The sequence below is a fragment of the Sminthopsis crassicaudata genome, chromosome 3, assembly GCF_048593235.1.
Source record: "Sminthopsis crassicaudata isolate SCR6 chromosome 3, ASM4859323v1, whole genome shotgun sequence".
Classification (NCBI taxonomy): Eukaryota; Metazoa; Chordata; class Mammalia; order Dasyuromorphia; family Dasyuridae; genus Sminthopsis; species Sminthopsis crassicaudata.
Genome location: NC_133619.1, coordinates 407,142,472 through 407,162,447, shown reverse-complemented (window position 1 = coordinate 407,162,447; position 19,976 = coordinate 407,142,472). Strand labels below are relative to the sequence as shown.

Below are 19,976 nucleotides of genomic sequence, written 5' to 3'. Positions count from 1 at the left end.
ACCTAGTCCTTTTTGCCCTCCTCCAAAGTTATTTTTCACTTCCTCCCATCCTTCTCTCTTCTTTTACAGATAAAGAAACTATGCATCTGAGAAGTTAAGTGACTTAGAATTACATACATAATGGGTAGTCTGGATTTGAATCCAGGTCACTTGACTCCAAATTGAAAATTGAGAAAATCTGTAAGCGATTTTACTTTATATCACTTCTGATTTTGTAATTACCTACGTCATGTTTCACTTGTATCTAAGTTAAATTTGGAAGTTCAGCTTTCCTGTTAATCACTCACTGGCTCTGAGTTGAGAAGTTCAGTTTTTCAGCTAATTACTGTTCTATTCTTATGTCAAGGAAATCTGTTATCCTTGAAGGATGCAGATGGATGCTGGGGAGTCTGGTCTGTTATCTCTGTAACACTGGCTGTCCTTCAAGAAAGTCTGGCTTGCTAATGCTGTGACACTAACTAGCCAAGAAGGGGATTGAATCAGAATTTACTGGTGAAAAGTTGTGGCTAGCCCCCACATTTTCCATTTTCTAGTTAATCATATTGTGCTCCATGCTTCAGACTTTGTAACCAATCATATTGTTTTCCCCATCTATGATTCTGCATTATTTTGTCTATTTTGTCTCCTCCTTTTGTCTATAAAAATGATTGGTTGACCTTTATTTGGGGCCTTATCTAACTAAAGGGACTAATACCTTGCTTATTGGCAAATTCATGCTTTGCTACTAAATTGATTATGCTTGGAGCTTTATACCTCAGTTTACTTTAATTCCAATTGTGACAAAATCCAGAGTTTTTTTCATTATTCTGTCCATCTATGCGTTCATATGTCTTTTCCACATTACTATATTGGCTACAGAATTTTCTTGGTTTGGAATGGTATATTTATTAGTACAGGGGCTTCTGATGTAAAAATCCCCTTTATCAGGATAGATTTGCTATGGATCTGTAATTTATAGTTTAGATAGTTTTCTGGAGAGGTTGGGGACCTGCCCATGGTCACATGAGGCACTACTTGAAGCCTGGACTTCTTCCAATTTAAGGACTTCCTCTGTCCATTATGTCTCGCTGTTATCTCAGTTGATGAATATAAAACAGCAAATTAGATAGGCATGGAGACATTTAGAATGCATGTTCAATCTGGAGAATTCAATAGCTTCAGGGTTTTTTTCTTCATAGTCCTTCCTTGTCGTAGTCTGTCTTTCTGAGTTCCTTCCTTATTCAACTACCATCATGGCAAATTATCTTTTACCAAAGAGGGACAGAGGGCTGGATTCCTCTTGAAATGCTTTTCAGGCTATCTCTGTGGATTTGTGGGTTTTGTGTCTGTAGCTAATGTTGCTCAGTTACAACTTTTATTATGCAAAAAATCAAAACAAAACCCTACTATTGTAGATGTCTATCGAATCCTGACCTCTTTTATTTAAAAACAAATGCAGTATTGAAATATAACAAAAAATGTGGATAGAACTCCCACAAAATCTGAAATTCCATGTTTTATTAAAGTAGTTTAATGTTAAATAGCTCCATCTTTCCCTAACTGAAGTATATATCTCTAGTCTATTTTTAATCTTCCCTCAGGGCCAGAGCTAGCAAAAGTAAAAAGATAACATTCAATTCAACTCTTTATTTACTTATTTTGATAGAGAAAAATTTAAGGACCTTCTGAAAAGTGTACTGAAAGGGAATAGACCAGGCCCTATTGCCAATATGCATGTTGTCTTAAAGAAATATGAGATGGGAAAGAATGTCTCAGGGTATATCTCCTACAGTATACATTCTTTTTTAAGCTTTTCATTTTCAAAACATACGCATGGATAATTTTTCAGCATTGACCCTTGCATATAGCCTTGTGTTTCAGATTTTCTCGTCCTTCCCCCCACTCCCTCCCCTAGAGGGCAAGCAATCCAATATATGTTATACATGGCATACATTCTTAATATGGGGTTTATGAACTTAAAAAAAAACCCAACACCTGTTTTTGATAATTGTATTTCAATGTAATTGGTTCATAATTCTACATATTTTATTTTATGCATTTTAAAACATTATTCTGAGAAAGGGTTTATAGATTTTATCAGTGGTTAAAAGAAGCTTTAATTCAAAAAAATGAAATAAGAACCTCTATTTTACAGGGAGAAAGCTAGGAATATGAGATGAGGATAGAAAAAGATGTCTTTGGCAATGTCTCAGGGTATTGTCTGGGTTTCAGACTGAGGATTACATGAATGTCATAGAATTGGAAACCTCCAGAGTAAAGGAGAAGGTATCAGAGTTCTTGAGCAGAGAATAGGCCTTCCAAGATGATGGTGAATAGTCAGGGGGTATTTTCCTCTTCTAGCACATCCACACATATCATATCTCTGAGTAGATGAGGTGCCCTAGGGTGGGCTATTTGATTTAGAGCTAATGGGCCATGTCCAAGAGAACTCCATGTTCATGGATTATTGAAGTTTCTTGATACTCCTCCACTAAATTCCTGTTTCAGTGCTTTATCATAATGTGGAGGTGAGCCAGGGTTCTCAAAATATATGTTAAGAGATAATAAACTTTAGCAAGTAAGTCTTAGCAAGCTGGAAATGTTTTAAGCAAAGACCCAGTGACTCAAGACCAACTGAGATAAATTTGGAAAGACTTGTTCACAGAAAGGTGACCAAAAGTAGACTTTTTTCACACTAACTTATCAATTAAGAAGTATTTATTATTGCTTATTAATATGTGCCAGGAACTGTATTGGAGACACAAAGGCAAAAAGCCTTTGTTCTTAAGGAGCTTACATTTTTTAATAAGGGAGATTATAACATCGAGAAATTATCACATATAAAATAAATCCAGAGTAAATGAAAAGTTATCTTGGGGGGGAAGGCACAAGCAGCTGGGGGCATTAGAGAAGAGAGCTTGTGAGCTGAATATTAAATGAAGCCAAGGACTCTAAAAGTCAGAAAAAAGAAAGGAGTGCTTTCCAAGCATGGGGACAAAGGCATGGAGATGGAAGATGGAGAATTGCGTGTGAGGAATAGCAAGTAGACCATTATGGATGGATATAAAGAATAGAAAAGTTAGGAAGGGACAGGTTTTGAAGAACTTTTAAGTACCAAATAGAAATGATTCTATTTGATCCTAGATGTAATGAGGAACCGTTGCAGTTTATTGAGTGGGATGTGAGAACCAGTAACATGACAGCTATGCTTTTTTTTTTTTTTTTTTTTGAAAAAAAAAATCACTTTTGCAAGAGTATATATACTGGAATGAAGAAAGATTTGTGGAAAAGTGTCCATTTAGAACACTATTGTAAGAGTCCAGAAGACAGCTGATGAGGATTTGAACTAGGTGGAGGCTGTCTAATGAAGAAATGGGGCACATGTAAGAGATGATATAAAGAGATTACAAATTTTGGCAATTCACTAGGTATATGAGTAGATGATAAGAGTCAAAGATGATAGAAAGGTTTTTAACTTAGTTGACTGGAAGAGAGATAATAGCCTTTGTGTTTATTGTCTAATTAATGGAGGGAATACAGTCTATGTTCATAGAGATAGTACTCACACTGATAATGTAATGGATTTTCTGAAGAACTTAGATATTCTTCATATCATACATAGCTTAGTTGCCCTATTTGATTGGCACAATTTGGGAACTATTACAGATTAGAGAATTATTTATTTCTCCATACAAATACCAGTTATTCATGTTAAAATATATCAAATGACGCCACTTGCTCTTCATTTTGAAATGTGTTGGGGGGGGAAAGCCCAGTGTTTACTTATTAGGGCCTTTTTCACATAGTACTTGAACTTTACTATAGCAGCTAATACTAAATTTCCATGTCATTTGAACTGGGACATTAGTCAGTTTGGTTTTGTAGATAATTTAGATAGATCAGAATGAAGTAGAAAACAAATATATTTCGCAAATTTTATTTTATAATCCATATTCTATCCCGACTTGTCTAAAACAAAGATAAACTTTGGGTATGGGTAAGGAATAATTTAAATTCAAATTACTGATTTTTATTTCTATGTCTCTTTGGTGCTTGAACTCAGATAGACAAAAATAGTCTCAAACCATAGGAAGGAAACTTTTATTTTATTTAAATAAATTAACATAACTTTTCAGAAAGGGAATAGATCTGGTGAATGACAGGTGACTGAAATAGTAGAAATTTCAGGATTGAAGGCTTTCAGTATGTTTCAGGTTCCAAAGTATTTTGAGTTCCAAAATATTGGCTTATATACTTTAGGAATATGATCCAATTAAAACTTCAGGACTGTCAATATTGAAGTGTTTCACAATAAGACAGGATTTAGAATTGGAAGGAATATTGGACATCATCTCATTTGCAGGTAAGATAACAGGCTCATAAGAGTAGTAAACTGACTTGTTCAGGGTTATACAGGCAATACGTAAGAAGAGAACCAGATTTGAATCAAGTCTACTGACTCTAAATTTAGTATGTTATATATTTTTTTTCAAAACTTTTTAAAACAAAATTTAAGCTAGTACCAAAATTAAATTTTATTATAGAATAAGATAATGATGGTTGCTTGGATGAAAAAGATCACAAAGCCCTAAAGGGCTTAATTCAAGGTTTAGGATTTCCTAATATTCCTAATATTTCCTAAGTTTTAGTCTGAATAGATGGAAAAAAGATCACAGCTCTGTTTTAAAGAAAAGATAAAAACTTAAGCTCAGAAGGGCAATCAAGAGAGCTGGGAGCATATAATAGGCAAACTGGCTTTTAAAAAACAAAAAACAGCCTTTTAAAAATACTTCTCTGGGTAAAATTGCTATGGTTTAATTCACAGTAGAATTACACCATACTGAGTTTTTCAAAGAATTTAAATTAGAAAAAAAAAAAAAAAAAAAAAAAAGGACTAAGAATGATACTTTACAATATCCCCCAAACTCTCTTTAAATTTGCAATCTTTCTTTTAGGCTGATAGCTATATGTGGTTAAGTTGATGGTATGTTAGAGCTGAAAGTTAGTTTTATCCTTTCCAGAGTATATAGCTGTTTGAAGTGTAAAATTGCCCTGCCTCTCCTATAGAGGCAATAATTTGTTCTAAGGAGCAGATGTGAGCAAGTCTACTGACATCATTTGAAGAGCTGTAAAGATATGGTGCCCTAAGAAGAGAGAGGGACAAGATGAGGTGAGGAGCTATAGTGTTCAGGATGAGTAAAACTGGTGACAGAAAATTGTTCATATAGCTAATATGACAGAAAATCATTAATACCAAATGTAATGTTACTTGTCACTTCCTAGTAATGTCAGAATTACAGTAATGTCTTTACATTTTTACTTTTAAAATATTTTGTCTGCACTCATGGGACATTTTCTATGGTGGCATATTTGCTATCCTGTTATTTCAATTAAAGATGCTTTATTTTTCAACTCATGACTTTGACTTATTTCAGGGCTTCACACTATGTGTCTTTTTACTACTGAAACTTTTATTCTCAAGATATGTAGGCAAATAAATCTAGGAGTAAAACTGTCTCATTTAATGAAAGAAAAACATTTCAGCAAAGTTATTGTATGAGTCATATTTTCCTATTCCATTTTAAAGTTAAATATGTATTGCAATAGTAAAAATTCTGGCTCTTGGTTATGACAAAATAACAGTTAAAATGAATCAAACCTCTTGCAATGATTTTTTAAAAAATAAATAGTAAAAAATTCTCATAAAATTGAAAATATTCCTAACATTACTCTTTGAATTACAATACTATGCTGAACTAGACCAAATTATAATTTAAACCTATTGAAAGTTTAAAAATATAGAATTGTTCAAGAAATGCTGGCTGCATCAGGTTTTGTCTCACACTGTCTCATTTCCATACAGAAATAGAAATGTCTATATTTTAAATGATTCAACTATTATTTACCTCTCTTTCTTTTTGTTGTATTTTTTGAAAGGAGTCTGTGGTTTCTTAAGTGTAGAAAATTCCTAATATTGGAGCACCTAAGTGCAGTGGATAGAGCACCAGCCCTTAAGTCAGGAGAACCTGAGTACAAATTTGATCTCAGACACTTAACACACTTCTTAGCTGTGCGACTCTGGACAAGTCACTTTACCTCAACTGCCTCAGCCAAAAAAAAAAAAAAAAAAGAAAGAAAGAAATTTCCCAATGCCATCTTTGTGGCCAACCTAAATTCTGCTTGGATTTATAGAGCTACTCTGTTTTTGGGTTTACTTCTTAGGCTTTTCAATCCACAGTAGTTCTTAATTGTATGTGGTATTTTCTTTTGTTTATTCATTGTCTCTATGCTTAGTTCATAGAGTGAGACTTTGTGCCATAACTGTCTTCTCTAGCATCCTTATTTTCTGGGGCTGGATCTAATTTTATCTTTTTTGCATCCTGCCTTATTATTTCTATTGCCTGGTTGTGGTTGTAGATGGGAGGTTCATTGCTGGTCTCCTCCTGTTTCCCCATCTGTAAAATGAGGGGGTTAAACTATACTTCTGAGGGCAGAAAAGTCTGGTTCTGTATCCTATATTCATGATCTAAATCTTTTTATTTTTCAATAGTTTTTATTTATCAGATATATGCATGGGTAATTTTACAGCATTGACAATTGCCAAACCTTTTGTTCTTACCAATGAGACCTATTTCATAAATGGGCTACTTCAGGGATCAATCTTTGAACTACTGAGTACGACTAAAAAAAATTAAGAATCACTGTAGAATGTTACATGCAGATATTAAGCAAGATATTATTGTAAGAGCAACAAAATTTGGGGTGTTTTCAAAGATAGGTATAACACCACAGCACAGCGTCATCTAAAACTGCATGTAGCTCTGGTCTATATAATATCCCAATAAGAATTTAAATTCCTTGTGAGGAGACTATTTCATCCATTATATTTATATTCCTAGTACCTAGTATAGTGCTTGGCACCTATTAAGTGATTAATGAATATTTGTTAGTTGTATGATAGAAACAAAGGATCCAGAAAAAAAGCAAATGAAAGGATCAAAGAAATGAAGAAGTGACATAATGGGGGCACCCCAAAATGCTAGATGAAGTAGGATGAAGGTTGAAAGAGGAAATGCTGCAAGTCTATATCATCATGAATGACACAGGTAAATGTATAATGTATGTTTGGGGCATATTCTTTACCTCAGAAACCACCAAAAACAGTCCACCATATTCTTTTGCAAGTCCCATAGTGCCTTTGTTAAGAGACAGATAACTGGAGTAAAGCTCAGTAAAAACATCTACATGGCACAGTAACTTATTTTCAGATTGACATCGCTATTATAGGAATCATAAAGCCAATCTACTGATTAGACCTTGAACATTTATATTTCTTGAATTTTGAATTTCTTAAAATTTTGTTGTTATTAAATTACTATTTCAGGAAGTACTCCAGTGGAAACCATTTTTATGCATAAATGTTCATCTTAGCTTGAATTTCAATGTTGCTCTGAACATTGCAGTGCTTTGCTTTAGAGAATTAAGTGTGTTACTGTTAAATCATTATCTGTACACAGTACTGTGGTAAGACTCAGTTGTCCCAAGCTTGCATTTGTTGGAATTTCTAACACAAACCATGGAAAACAGAAAAATAAAATCAGTCAGTAAACTTTATAGGTTAGTGGTTTCTTAATTGGTACTTCTAAGAGCTTTTAATATTCCATCTGGCCTCAAAAAAGAACCCCTGTTTTAGAGTCTACAAAGCTACCTTTTGTAATTCTACACTGAACACTCATTCTCAGGGACCCTATAACCACAAATCATGTCATATTACTTAAGCTGGTCTCATTTTTTTTTTAAATAAATGCAGGGAACAGAGATATACTAATCATGAATAAAAAAATCAACTATTAACATTAACTCACTTCTTTTTTCTTAATAAGCTACTGAGACAGAGTGGATATTATCAGAAGTCCTTTTTAAAGCAACCCAATGCCAAGCAAATTAAAATAATACAGCTATACAACAACAACTTGAGAGGAATTTTATTTTAGAGCATGTATAAAAGAATCTCTTCGCAATCAAGGATTTGTTATCCCTCAGATTGACCAAGGAATAAAACTGTAAAGATGTGGCAAATAATTTTAGTTTTGAAAAGGATTTATAAGGATTACTTTGCAGAAAGGTTCTGAATCTTTTTAATCGCATGGACTATTTTGACAGTGTGGTGAATATCATATCAGAATGATGTTTTAAAATGCAGAAAATGAAATACTTAACATTCATTCACATGTTATGAAACACATAAGGATCTTTCCATAGATCCCATAAGGAAGGTTTAAGAATCCCTGATCTAGTCCAATTCCTTCATTTTGTAGATGAAAGAACCTGAGATCTAGAGAGAACTGAATTGCCTAATGGCACAAAGCTAGTTAGGTTCTAGGTTTTCCGAGTTCCTGTCCAGTATTTTTCTATCACACATATTTGGACTATTCTCCAGAAAAGCAACCTATCTTATCCTAAATTCTTGCCACTTTGGAGGCAACAGTTCCTGGTGAGTAGGGATTCTTTAATGCATCTGTTAAGAGTATGTAAAGGGATTTCAAATAATTCTTTAGAGTATTTAAAGGGCTGCCACTTCAAAGGGATAAGTGAAGAAGCTGGCAAGCCTACCTATAGAATCACCAAAATGCTCACAGCTGTTGGCTCAGCTGCCTTATTGATCCCTGAGGTGTAGGGCCATGACCCTTTTCTGGTTTTCATGTACCTCAGATTGATTTGTTTTTATTTCTACTAGCTCCCTTCTATGTGGGGGTTGAAAAGGCAGTCAGTGGGAAAAAGTAAATATCAGTTTAGATAAACAAGAATATTACTGTGGAATCAAGTCTCTAAATAGCACTTTATCTCCAAGAAACTATTGGGGAAATTTGAGATTTGGAATCTGACCAATATAGAAACAGATCCTATTGCCACAAAGCACCTATAATTACAATTGTTCAGTTAATTTTGAACTTAGTTTTATAGTGGCAAAATTACCCTGCCAATTTTTAACAAATAAAATAACCATCTTCACAGAGGCTCATAAGTCATAATTAGTCAAAGGTCATTAAAAACTGCTGATGAGGAAATGAACTATGCATGGTATTTAACTTTCCCAAGGAGCATAGACCATCATAGTATTTTAGAGCTGGAAAGGAATTTAGAGACATTTGGCAAAGCAACTCCAAACAATTCTAGGAAGTGACATCCAGGGAAGAATGTAACCTGTTATACTTATAGAGCAAATGTCCTCCTGTTCTTGTGATACTGTACTCCCTGTTGGACATTTTTACCTCTCAACCAAAATGAACACCCAAATGGCAATATTTCTAGAAAAGAAACAGAAAGCTGTGAATAAGATCTAAATGAAAATGGGGTACAGTGGGATGGGCACAGATTCTGGAATCGGATGACCTAAGATTAGATACTTCTGGTGACAAGTATCTTTATTAACCTTCTTGGGCTTCAATTTCCCCATTTAAAAATGAGAGAGTTGGAATAGCTGGTCTCTGAAGTTCCTTTCCTTTTTTGACCTAAGAACCTAATCAATTCAATTCAATTAGCATTTGTTTAGCATATTTTATGTGCCAAGAAAAGAACATCTAATGAGGAAAAGCAATAAGGAATCTATCTTGGTATATGTAAAGAACTGGAAAATGCTATTTTTTGACAAAAATGAGGGGGGGACAAAATGGATTCAAGTTTGGGGTAGAGGGAAGCAAAGAAGATAAGAAAATATCCATCAGCAGCTTTTCCTATAGTACCTTAGATAAATATATTACAAGGAAGGATAACAATTTTAACACACTATCAACCATTTCATTCTGATAAATTAATCTATGTTAAGTTAGTGGAGAGCAGAGTAAGACACTGAGGAAATGCAATACATACACATATATTCTACTACATTATACATATTCAATTGTATATATTTTAATAAAATTATATATCACATATTAAATAATTTCTGTCTCTATTTCTCTTTTCTCTTGGGGACAGGGAAGAAAGATGAGGAAAGAGTGCTTGGCATAAATAAGGAGAGGTCCAGAGCATAAATGTCACTTGGTAGAATTATTACAAGGAATCTGGAGGTAACATAATTGGGGCCCTTGGGAAAGGGCACTAAAGAGAATATGGTGACTTTGTGTCTCTATATAGTGATTAGAGGGCATGGGGCTTAGGACAGACAAGTCCTGGACCAGTGGATAACGATGTAGGAAAGAGCTTCTCTGCATGCTTAATCCTAGTATGTCCTGATTTCATGGTATTAGCATGATGTAGTGTAGACAACAGAGTCCCAGCGCCTGCGTTTACTGGCTATGCTACCTTATATACCTAGCCTCTCAGATAGTTTCCTCATCTGTAAAATGAAGATTTAAAAAAAAATGTTTTCACTGTCTACCTATTGTGGTTATTATACAGCTCAAATGAGAATAATCTATGAGGATCACTTTATAAACTTTAAAGTGCTTATATAAACATGAATTATCATTATTACCTTAATGAATTCTGAAAAGCTGGGAAACTCTAAGGGGCTACAACTTGCATTTTGAGAAATGCTTCATAGTCAATCTTACATATTGAAAATCTGAGTTTGTTGAGTAATATTTTGTTACCCAAGGATTCTTAATTCTCTCCTTCCCTGAAATGTGGGCAGCTGTGGGTGGAACAAGATAAAGCATGTTATATATTTGAGGAAAGCTCACTGGATTGTAGTGCTTGTCTTGCTTATATTGGCTAGAGAGTGGCTGTCATTACCTAAAATGGAAGCAAGTGCAACAGCCACAATTCCTTCATTTGATGATTTTGCTGAATAGGAAAGTAGAGGGTACCCTGATTTGTTTCTTCTTTCTTCAATTTTAACATACATTCATTGAATGGTTCCAGGTGACAGAATGAAAGAACTTGGACTTGGGGGACCAGTTAAAATCTTAGCTATACAAATGATTATCTTTATAATTCTGGGTTTAAATGGATTAAATCCATTTAATCTCTGGGTTTCCATTTCCTAAATTGTAAAATGAGGTTGGTGGATGAAATGATGTCTAAGGCTCCTTAGAGCTAGCTCTATATGGCAAAACACACATACTAAGATAGATACAAGAGTGAATAAGGCATGATCCTTGCCCTCATGCAACTTGGAGTCTAGATGGATGTTCAAATACATATACAAATAATTACACTACAAATATTACTTGCTTTTAAGGCATAAAATTTAGAGCTGGACCAGCTTAGAAGGCCTAATCATTTCTTTATACCCAGTAAGTAGTTAGCTTATTCAATGAGGAAAAAAAAAGACAAGTCTTAAAACATAAATGTTTACTACTGGGGAGAAAAAATAATTAGGATAGGATGAATGGGACTTTGCCCTAGGATTGTGATACAGGGAGTAAGTTTTCTTATTCTCCATGGGCACTACTGCTCTTTCACCTCACCTCCTTGCAGCTGATACACTCTAAATTCCATCACTACCTCGTTGGTCACTTTCTCTGCTGGACTCGTGGATGGATTGTCTGCTCTCTAGTATCTTCCCTCTCTCCACTTCACTCCAAAGTATTTTTGCTTTGATGAAAAAATTTCAAGTTAGGCCTCTTCTGTTCAAGTTCATAGGAAAAAGTAAAAATGATTCAGGTTTTCCCTATTTAGCTCTATAGTATTCCTAGGAAATGATAATGGTAGATTCAGATAAGGGGAAGGGAAATAGGATAGACATGAATCTATGAAATTTTAACATTTACAGTTGTATGGATGTAGTAAAGAAGAAACCAAGGAATAATATTCATAGCATTGTCACTCGTGGTGAAAATTCAGTAGTTAAAGGTGCATATGAAGCTAAGGTCAACTTAAAGCAGAACTGCCATTGTAGTCCTTAGACTGCCTGTTTCTCTAAACCTTATCTCCAGATCCCAGACCAGACAATTGTGTCCTGAGAAGAAAAGATGGACACAGACCTCTGTGATTACAATGCAGGATACCTAAGCATTGGGTTTTTTGGGGATGAATATATTTTTTCTATCTGCAGTTTCTAACAGCTCTTTCTTTATTCAGCTTGTCCAATTGAAAAACAAAGATTCAATTTTGTAGAAATGATTTCACAGCCAATATGCTTGTTTCAATTCCTTGTGGAAAAGTTGGAGAGAGAGTGTAATAGAATGGAAAGAGCTCTGGACCAGCAGACCTGGATTTTAGTTCTGGCTCTGCTATTAAATAGTTGTTACTTTTAGCAAATGAATTATCTTCTCTATGCCTTAATTTCTTTACTTATAAAATGACAGGGGTAGACTAGATTATGGTGGCACTATAGTGCACAGAGTGCTGGACCTATAGTCAAGAAGACTCATCTTCCTGAATTCAGATCTGGCCTAAGACACTTACTAGCTGTGTGATTCTGGGCAAGTCACAAATTCTGTTTACCTCAGTTCCTCATCTGTAAAATTAACTGGAGAAGGAAATGGCAAACCACTCCAGTATCTTTGCCAAGAAAATCTCAAATGGGGTCATAAAGAGTTGAAAATGACTGAAAACAACTGAACAACAAACTAGATTGTGGTTATTGTCTCTTCCACATCTAAGACTAACTCTATAAAACTGATTTGGAAAATCCTGCAAAGTCCTGGTCTCCAAGAAATTACTTATAACTAACTTTTAGAATGTAATGCTAATATTGAAACATGCTTTCATAGTACCTGTCATGTCTTAATATGGGTGTCGGAAGTACACTCGTCAAAAGCCATCCAAATTCAGCCAGAGTATGCAGTAGAGGACCATAATCAGTTTTAATCTCACAGCCCTGCATAAATAAATATAGATACATGTAAGTGCTCTTTATATCTATTTTAGTAACAAGTGATTAAATATATATTATATGAAACAAGTTACATTAGAAATGGTCACTAATGGATGATAGATAAACTTATATCATGTCTAGTTGTAGTAGAGAACTGTGTAACATATAATTCAAACAGCTAACATGATAAACTGAAAAATAGTTATACTAATTACCTTGTATCTAGTAACTATTTTTCTTCAAGAAGCTATTGGGTGGGAATACTGCATAAATTTGTCCTTTTCTACTCCATTTTCCCCTGCTCCCAAGACCAGATGGTCTTAGAATATAGACTGCCTTTCCTATTTAAAAAATTACTATCTTTTCATATCACCTTAATTTCCCAATATATTTTTTTCTGTCTGCCCCATCAAGAAAGTGATTTCCTCATTAAAAAAAAAATGAAACAAAGGTTGCTCAGTAAAATTAGCAAATGCATTAATTAAGTCCAACAGTACACTTTGTATCCACTTACTTAATCCCTCATCTCTTTAAATGAGGAGGGAGGTGAAGGTACAATTCTCATAGCTTTTATTCAGGGAAGGGACAAGACTTAAATGCCTACTACGAACTAGGTACTGTGTGTTTTACAAATATTAACTCAGTTGATCCTCAAGGCAATCCTATGAAGAAGATGCTATTATGATCCCTATTCTATAATTGAATAACTGAAGCAGATAGAGATGTGAGCACTCACACAGCTAATAAGTGTCTGAGTCTGGATTTGAATTCAGCTCTTCCTGATTCCAGTCAGGACTCTATCTACAATGTCACCTCACTGACAGGTTTATTTTTTATTTTATTTTATTTTATTTTTTTATTCATTTTTCCAAATTATCCCCTCCCTCCCTCCACTCCCTCCCCCCGATGGCAGGTAATCCCATACATTTTACATGTGTTACAATATAACCTAGATACAATATATGTGTGTAAATACCATTTTCTTGTTGCACATTAATTATTAGCTTCCGAAGGTATAAGTAACCTGGGTAGATAGACAGTAGTGCTAACAATTTACATTCGCTTCCCAGTATTCCTTCTCTGGGTATAGTTATTTCTGTCCATCATTGATCAACTGGAAGTGAGTTGGATCTTCTTTATGTTGAAGATTTCCACTTCCATCAGAATATATCCTCATACAGTATTGTTGTTGAAGTGTATAGTGATCTTCTGGTTCTGCTCATTTCACTCAGCAACAGTTGATTTAAGTCTCTCCAAGGCTTATTTTTTATAATAAAGATTTTATAACCATAGCATTTAATTTCATTTGTCTGTTGCTATTGTTCTGTTTTCAATTTGTTGTAGTCATATAGAATGTTATCCTGATTATTCCTTTGCCTCTCTGAATTTTTTATCTTCATTTCTTGCAGTTCACTTTTATTCTACAAAGTGTTTAGCTATTTCTCAATATACATCTATTTTGTTTCTAGTTCTTTGCTACTACTAAATATGATGCTATAAATATTTTGGGCATATATTGGATCTTTCTTTTCCTTGTTTGAGTATATATCGTTAGTGGGATCTCTAGGTCAAAGGATTTGGAGGTACAACGTCTTTCGTGATTTGTTTTATTACCACAAAGATTGCAAAAGAAGTACATTTAGTTCCAATTTTCTAGATAAGTTTTGATAAAGAATTCTAAATGCTTAGTCAACTGCACCTGTGAGGACAAGCATGAATGACATTATTCTTCTCTTATCTAACTGACTATAAAGGACTGAAAGCTAGGCAATAAAATTTGAGAGCCTGCAAATGGTTTGCAGATTTATTCATTTAAATTTTGATTGATATTTATTTATTTAGAAATTACAGATTTATTTCATTCAAGTTTTATATGTTTCTAGAAGAATTTTTAGTTTCAAAATTTGGATGAAATATAAAAAAATATAAAAAAGAAACACACACATATGTGTTCATTTATACACACACACACACATATTTTATTTTTGTGGAGGGTATTCTGGGCAAAGATACTGGAACAGGTTATCATTTTTTTTCTCCAGTTCATTTTACAGATGAGGAAACTGAAGCAAGCAGGACTAAATGACCTGCAGAGGGTCACACAACTAGTGAGTGAGGCCGAATTTTAACTCAGAAAGATGAGCCTTCCTGACTCCAGGCCCAGACCTCTATCTCCTACATTACTTTAAAGCTTAAATTCTGAATTTTCTATTGACATTTTACTATTCTTTTAAGGTTAGGATAAAAAGTTTGCCTCTTCTGGGAAGGCAAATTTCCTGCTAACTTCAATACCTTTCATTCTTCCTTTCTCTGAACTGTTAAACAATTATTTTTCATTGTTTCACTTTTCAACTGGATCATGTATATAGAGTTTCCTAAAATTCACTGTAGTTTTAAGCTACTAATGCTTATTTACTTGTATTTAAGTTTTTAAAATTTATAACTACACTAAGACTTTTGAGACACCCTTGTCAGTCTTGAGATATCCCCAAGTCTCATCTATGAGGCTATAGAAGTTTTAGATTAGAAAACCTCTATGGTCTCTTCCAGTTCTAAATTTATGATCTGATGATCCTCCAGGAATCTAGACTGGGATCTAACTGGGAAATTGAGAGAAGAAAGGATTTTATTTTGTTCCCTGAGGCTTTTGCTGCCTTCTTTGGGTTTCTATAGGAATTTCAGGCCAGGAAAACAGGCAGGAAGAAGATGAGAAAGACTTCACTGTGTGTTCAGGCTTAATTGAAAAGTTTGTGCTTGAAACTATCCTTAATATTTTACTGCCTGTGTATTTTCTAGTTTCATCCAAAATTGATCCTACTTTTTGGTATATAGCTTGTGAAGGTTAATGATACAAATAAAATTCTCATATATATAAAATATCATATCTAAAAACAGTACTAGTGATAATAGAAAAAGGCTAAAATGAATTATGAGGTAAATGATTGGGACATGGATAAACAAATTGTGGTATATGAATGTAATGGAATATTATTGTGCCATGAGAATGATGAGTCTGAACAATTTAGAGAAAAACTGGAAGATTTTTGTGAACTGATGGAAGCAAAGAATGCATTTTCCTTTTTTTTTTTTTAGAAATTGGTACATCTTGTTTTGACATATCAATAATGCCCCAGTAATCCACACTGCACACACATCCATGTGCATACTAACAGTTAAATAAAATTATCTAATATAACTAGAACTAGAATTAGGATTGGCTGGGGAGAGCTTTACCACTAGGCACTGAATTTAGAGCAGGCAAAAACAACTAAGATTAGTACCGCGTTAACAATATTCCTAACAAATGAATAACATTCATTAACTATAATAATTAGGTAAAAATAGAATGTATCAATTTGCTAAACATAATTACTCCACTTCTTTATAGCCACAGCTCTTTCCTAACTGAGCCTTTCTCCTCTTCATGGTGTCCCAAAGTCTCCATTACCTGTGGTCCAAGTTTTCTGGCTTTTAAAAGTATACTAAAGATGATTTTCTCATCATTTATCCCAGACACATTTTTGATGCTTGTCTCAGTGCTAGAATTGCTCATTATAGAGTTGATTATAATGCTTATAACTGACAGTATAACATTCTATTAATAGTTTAACAGTTCTTAACAAAAAGGAAGGGAAAGTGTTTTAATCTCAGTCATCTAGAACCTCTATATGACCTGAATGTTTTTGTAGTCATCAATGTTCTACCCTATTGGTATCTTATTTGTAGTAAGTGATCCTGAATTTTTTTTTTTTTTCTTCCTGAGGCTGGGGTTAACTGACTTGTCCAGGGCCACACAGCCAGGAAGTGTTAAGTGTCTGAGACCAGATTTGAACTCCGGTTCTCCTGAATTCTAGGGCTGGTGCTCTATCCACTTCGCCACCTAGCTGCCCCCGTGATCCGGAATTCTTAACAGTTATATTAGAAGACTGAAAAGTCTGAAACACTCTACCATATTAGAAAAATTTTGACTCTGGTCTCAGAAATAGAACGTCTGCTCTCCAAGGGTTAACCTAACTAATATGGCTTCAGAATGAGAAATGAGAGAAGTCAAAGTCTTGTAGACTATACAGAGATCCACACCTATATATTGTAAATATATTCTTCAAGAAGAGAGCTGGTCTTCAGATCAGTGATACATGATAGGTGCAAAATGAGGCATATATTTTCAGACATGGCCAATGTGTTGATTTATTTTGCTGTACTATTCTTATTTATTACAAGGTAGGTCAGTATAGAGATGGTACAGTGAATTAAAAAAAGAAATAAAAGAATATGAATAAAACATGTTTTTAAAAGAGGGAAGGTAAGAGACACAATACATATTGGGCACTGAAAAACAACAACAAAATGAAATTATTATATCCTAATTGTCAGAAAATGATTGATTACTGATGTGAGAAATCATTCTTCAAGTAACTATCTGTGTACTGACAACTAACTTGTTAGATTAAAATTAGCACCAAATTAGGGGGAAAAAATAAAAAGAAGCTAATTCATGTAATTAAGGCAATTCGGATTGAATTAAGTCATCGTATAAAGACAAAAAACAGGAAATGGTTAAAATGGACATTGATATAGATACAACAATTTTCTCAGTTACTTTAACATATATAAATCAATTGCAATAAAAAGATCAAAAGAATGTAGGAACCACTTCATCTAGCAAACATTTGATCTCTCTGCCAAAAGAGTAGATGGGTCAGTCAAGAACAACAATTAATGAAAGAAGGTAGTGAAACAATATGGCAAAAAGCAATGGAGAAATACACCTCTACCTTTTTGTAGACACTCTACAAATGAAAGATACAGTAAGCTTAGAATTAAGTAGGAAAAAGATTGTGGGTTGAATTGCCTTCGGGAAATTATTTTAGTGCTTTTAATAATCCCAAGAGTCTTCCTGAAATAGAATATCATCTTGAAACAACAATAATCTTCTGATGATGACATCTGCTCCAAGTCATAGAATAAATTCCACCGTTAATAAAGAATTAAAGATGCAAGTCACCCAAAGGATGATGAAGAAATACAAAGAAACCAAAAGAAGTCTAAAGCATATCATCAATGAGTGGTGTAAAAGATATTAAAGAAATGTTTTGACTATAAAGCAAAAGCATGGCATTGAGGGCTAGCTGTAAGAGTAAGGAATACATGGATGGGATTAAAGTTCTTTCTTTGACCTATTTTAGATGCACTGATAATCTACTCTTGTGGGAAGTATCTCTATTGTGTAAATTTTTCCACAATGATGTGGGAGATCACAGATCTGGGGAAAAAAAGACTACAGAAAGAAGTGAATTAGTTATGTAATGAGAATGAAAGACAACTAACCTATGGAAACTGGTGTACCATTTGGTACACCATTGGTAAGCCTAGTAAAGAGATCTAGAACTCTTCTCTCTCCCCTTCCTCCTACCTCTCTAATCCCAAAGTTGGATAGACCTCCTATGAAGGATTTTTTTAGAATATATGGGCAAGATTCAGGCATGGATGAGATGCAATATGAATTACAAATGAAATTGCAGACTTATTTAAATATCAAAAATGGATAGTCTATTAAAAATGACAGGTACTGAAAGGAATGGTCTCAGATGCATAACAGAGTGTAAAGGGCTAGAACTGAGCAATGCACTTGGATGATGAAGCACGTGAGACTAATTGCCAATTGGACGGTTCCCTATTAACTTGTTTAAGGTTGACCCTCCCCAGCTGTTCTGTGCTGACTTGATTGGTGAGACAAAGAGAGGGAAGTGACTTGTGTGGGAGGAGCAAGAGAAACTTGGGTGGTGGAACTCACGCTCACTTGCACTCGTGACCTGGCGTTGGAGGCCACGGTAAAGATCTAGAATAAAGACGTTTAGTGATCCTGACTCCTGCTGATTTCTGGAAAGATAGAGTTCCAGCAACAGAGTATATTTGTACTGGATAATTCTGCCAGCCACACCCTTGTTATCTCAAGATAATCTGTCCTTTAGAGAGCACAGCATCTATAGAATTATCATATCTGATTGGGAAGCCTGATGTTATTATGTAAATTTCTGTGCCAGACCAAAGGGTTTTTTGTTTGGTTTTGGTATTCCAAGGTCTTTAAACTGTGCCTACAGTAATACTGAAACAACAAATCAATTGAATTTTTAAAAAAATCAAAGTGATTAAATGGGGATGGAGCATTTTATAGAATAATAAGTCTGCAGTCAGGAATATCTTAGGTCAAATCTGGCCTCAGATATCACTAGCTTGTGATTCTGGGCAAGTCATTTAATCTCTTTGCCTCAATGTCCTCAACTGTAAAAGGAAGAATAATAATAGTACCTACCTCCCAGGTTGTTACATAAATTGAATGAGATAATATTTGTAAAGCACAAGTAGGTACAACAGATATGTTAATATTATTATTGCTGCTGTTCCACAAATCAAGTAGTTGACTAACTGTATGTAGTGTTTCTCCTTTTTAACCATTTGTTGTGGGCATTGTGTAGAGATAGTGCCACAAGCCTTTTCATTTTATACTAGTATATCAAATCTTTTGAAGGAATGATGTTATCAAATTCTTAGCTAAATGTTTGTGTTTCTTTTAAAAGATTGATTTTTGTTATATCTGACTAAATATAAAGGAAGTAATTTAAATTTGAGAGAAGATTGTCAAAACATTTTGATAATCTTCCAACTATAAATAAACACATATCTAAGAATAATGAGGCAGCAAAAAAAGTACTAACTTAGAAAACAAGAAATACAAATAAAATTTTTGCCAAATAATTGCAATTTACCTCAATGACAGTCCATTGTTCTACCACAATAGCATCATTTCCTTTCCTGTTAGCACCTGGTACTCCAGAACCTTCTTCTTCATATATAAATAATCCTTCCAAAGATTTGGACAAATGATCTGTAGAGATAAAGGATATATTTATGGCTTTAAATGTGTAATTTCTCATCATACTATCATTATCCTTAAATGAGTTTATAAAAGGCTGAAATGAAAAAAGAACCCCAAACAAATGGTTAATAAGCACTTATTTTGGTTGACCCAATTATATCCTTTTCCTTTTCAGTTAAATTATAGTTATTTTTCTTTTTTTCAAAGGATACAGACAATGAACATTAGAGTGTTCTAAAGTAATCTTCTGAAATTAGAAACAACAGGAAATACCTTTCAACTTGAGAAAAGATTTTGGGTCATGCACATACTTTGGTTACATATTATTTAAGCCAGTAATAGAAACAACAATAC

At 34.1% G+C, this 19,976-nt stretch overlaps 1 protein-coding gene across 1 annotated transcript in view; it reads right to left on the bottom strand.

Moving 5' to 3' along the window:
• RFTN2 (raftlin family member 2) overlaps positions 1-19,976 on the bottom strand; it is a 71,805-nt gene that overhangs the window by 12,576 nt on the left and 39,253 nt on the right. The window contains exons 7-8 of the mRNA XM_074302777.1: positions 19,513-19,631; positions 12,645-12,748 (exon numbers count right to left, since the gene is read on the bottom strand). Coding sequence (XP_074158878.1) covers positions 12,645-12,748; positions 19,513-19,631 — 223 coding nt within the window. The remainder of the gene's footprint in view (positions 1-12,644; positions 12,749-19,512; positions 19,632-19,976) is intronic.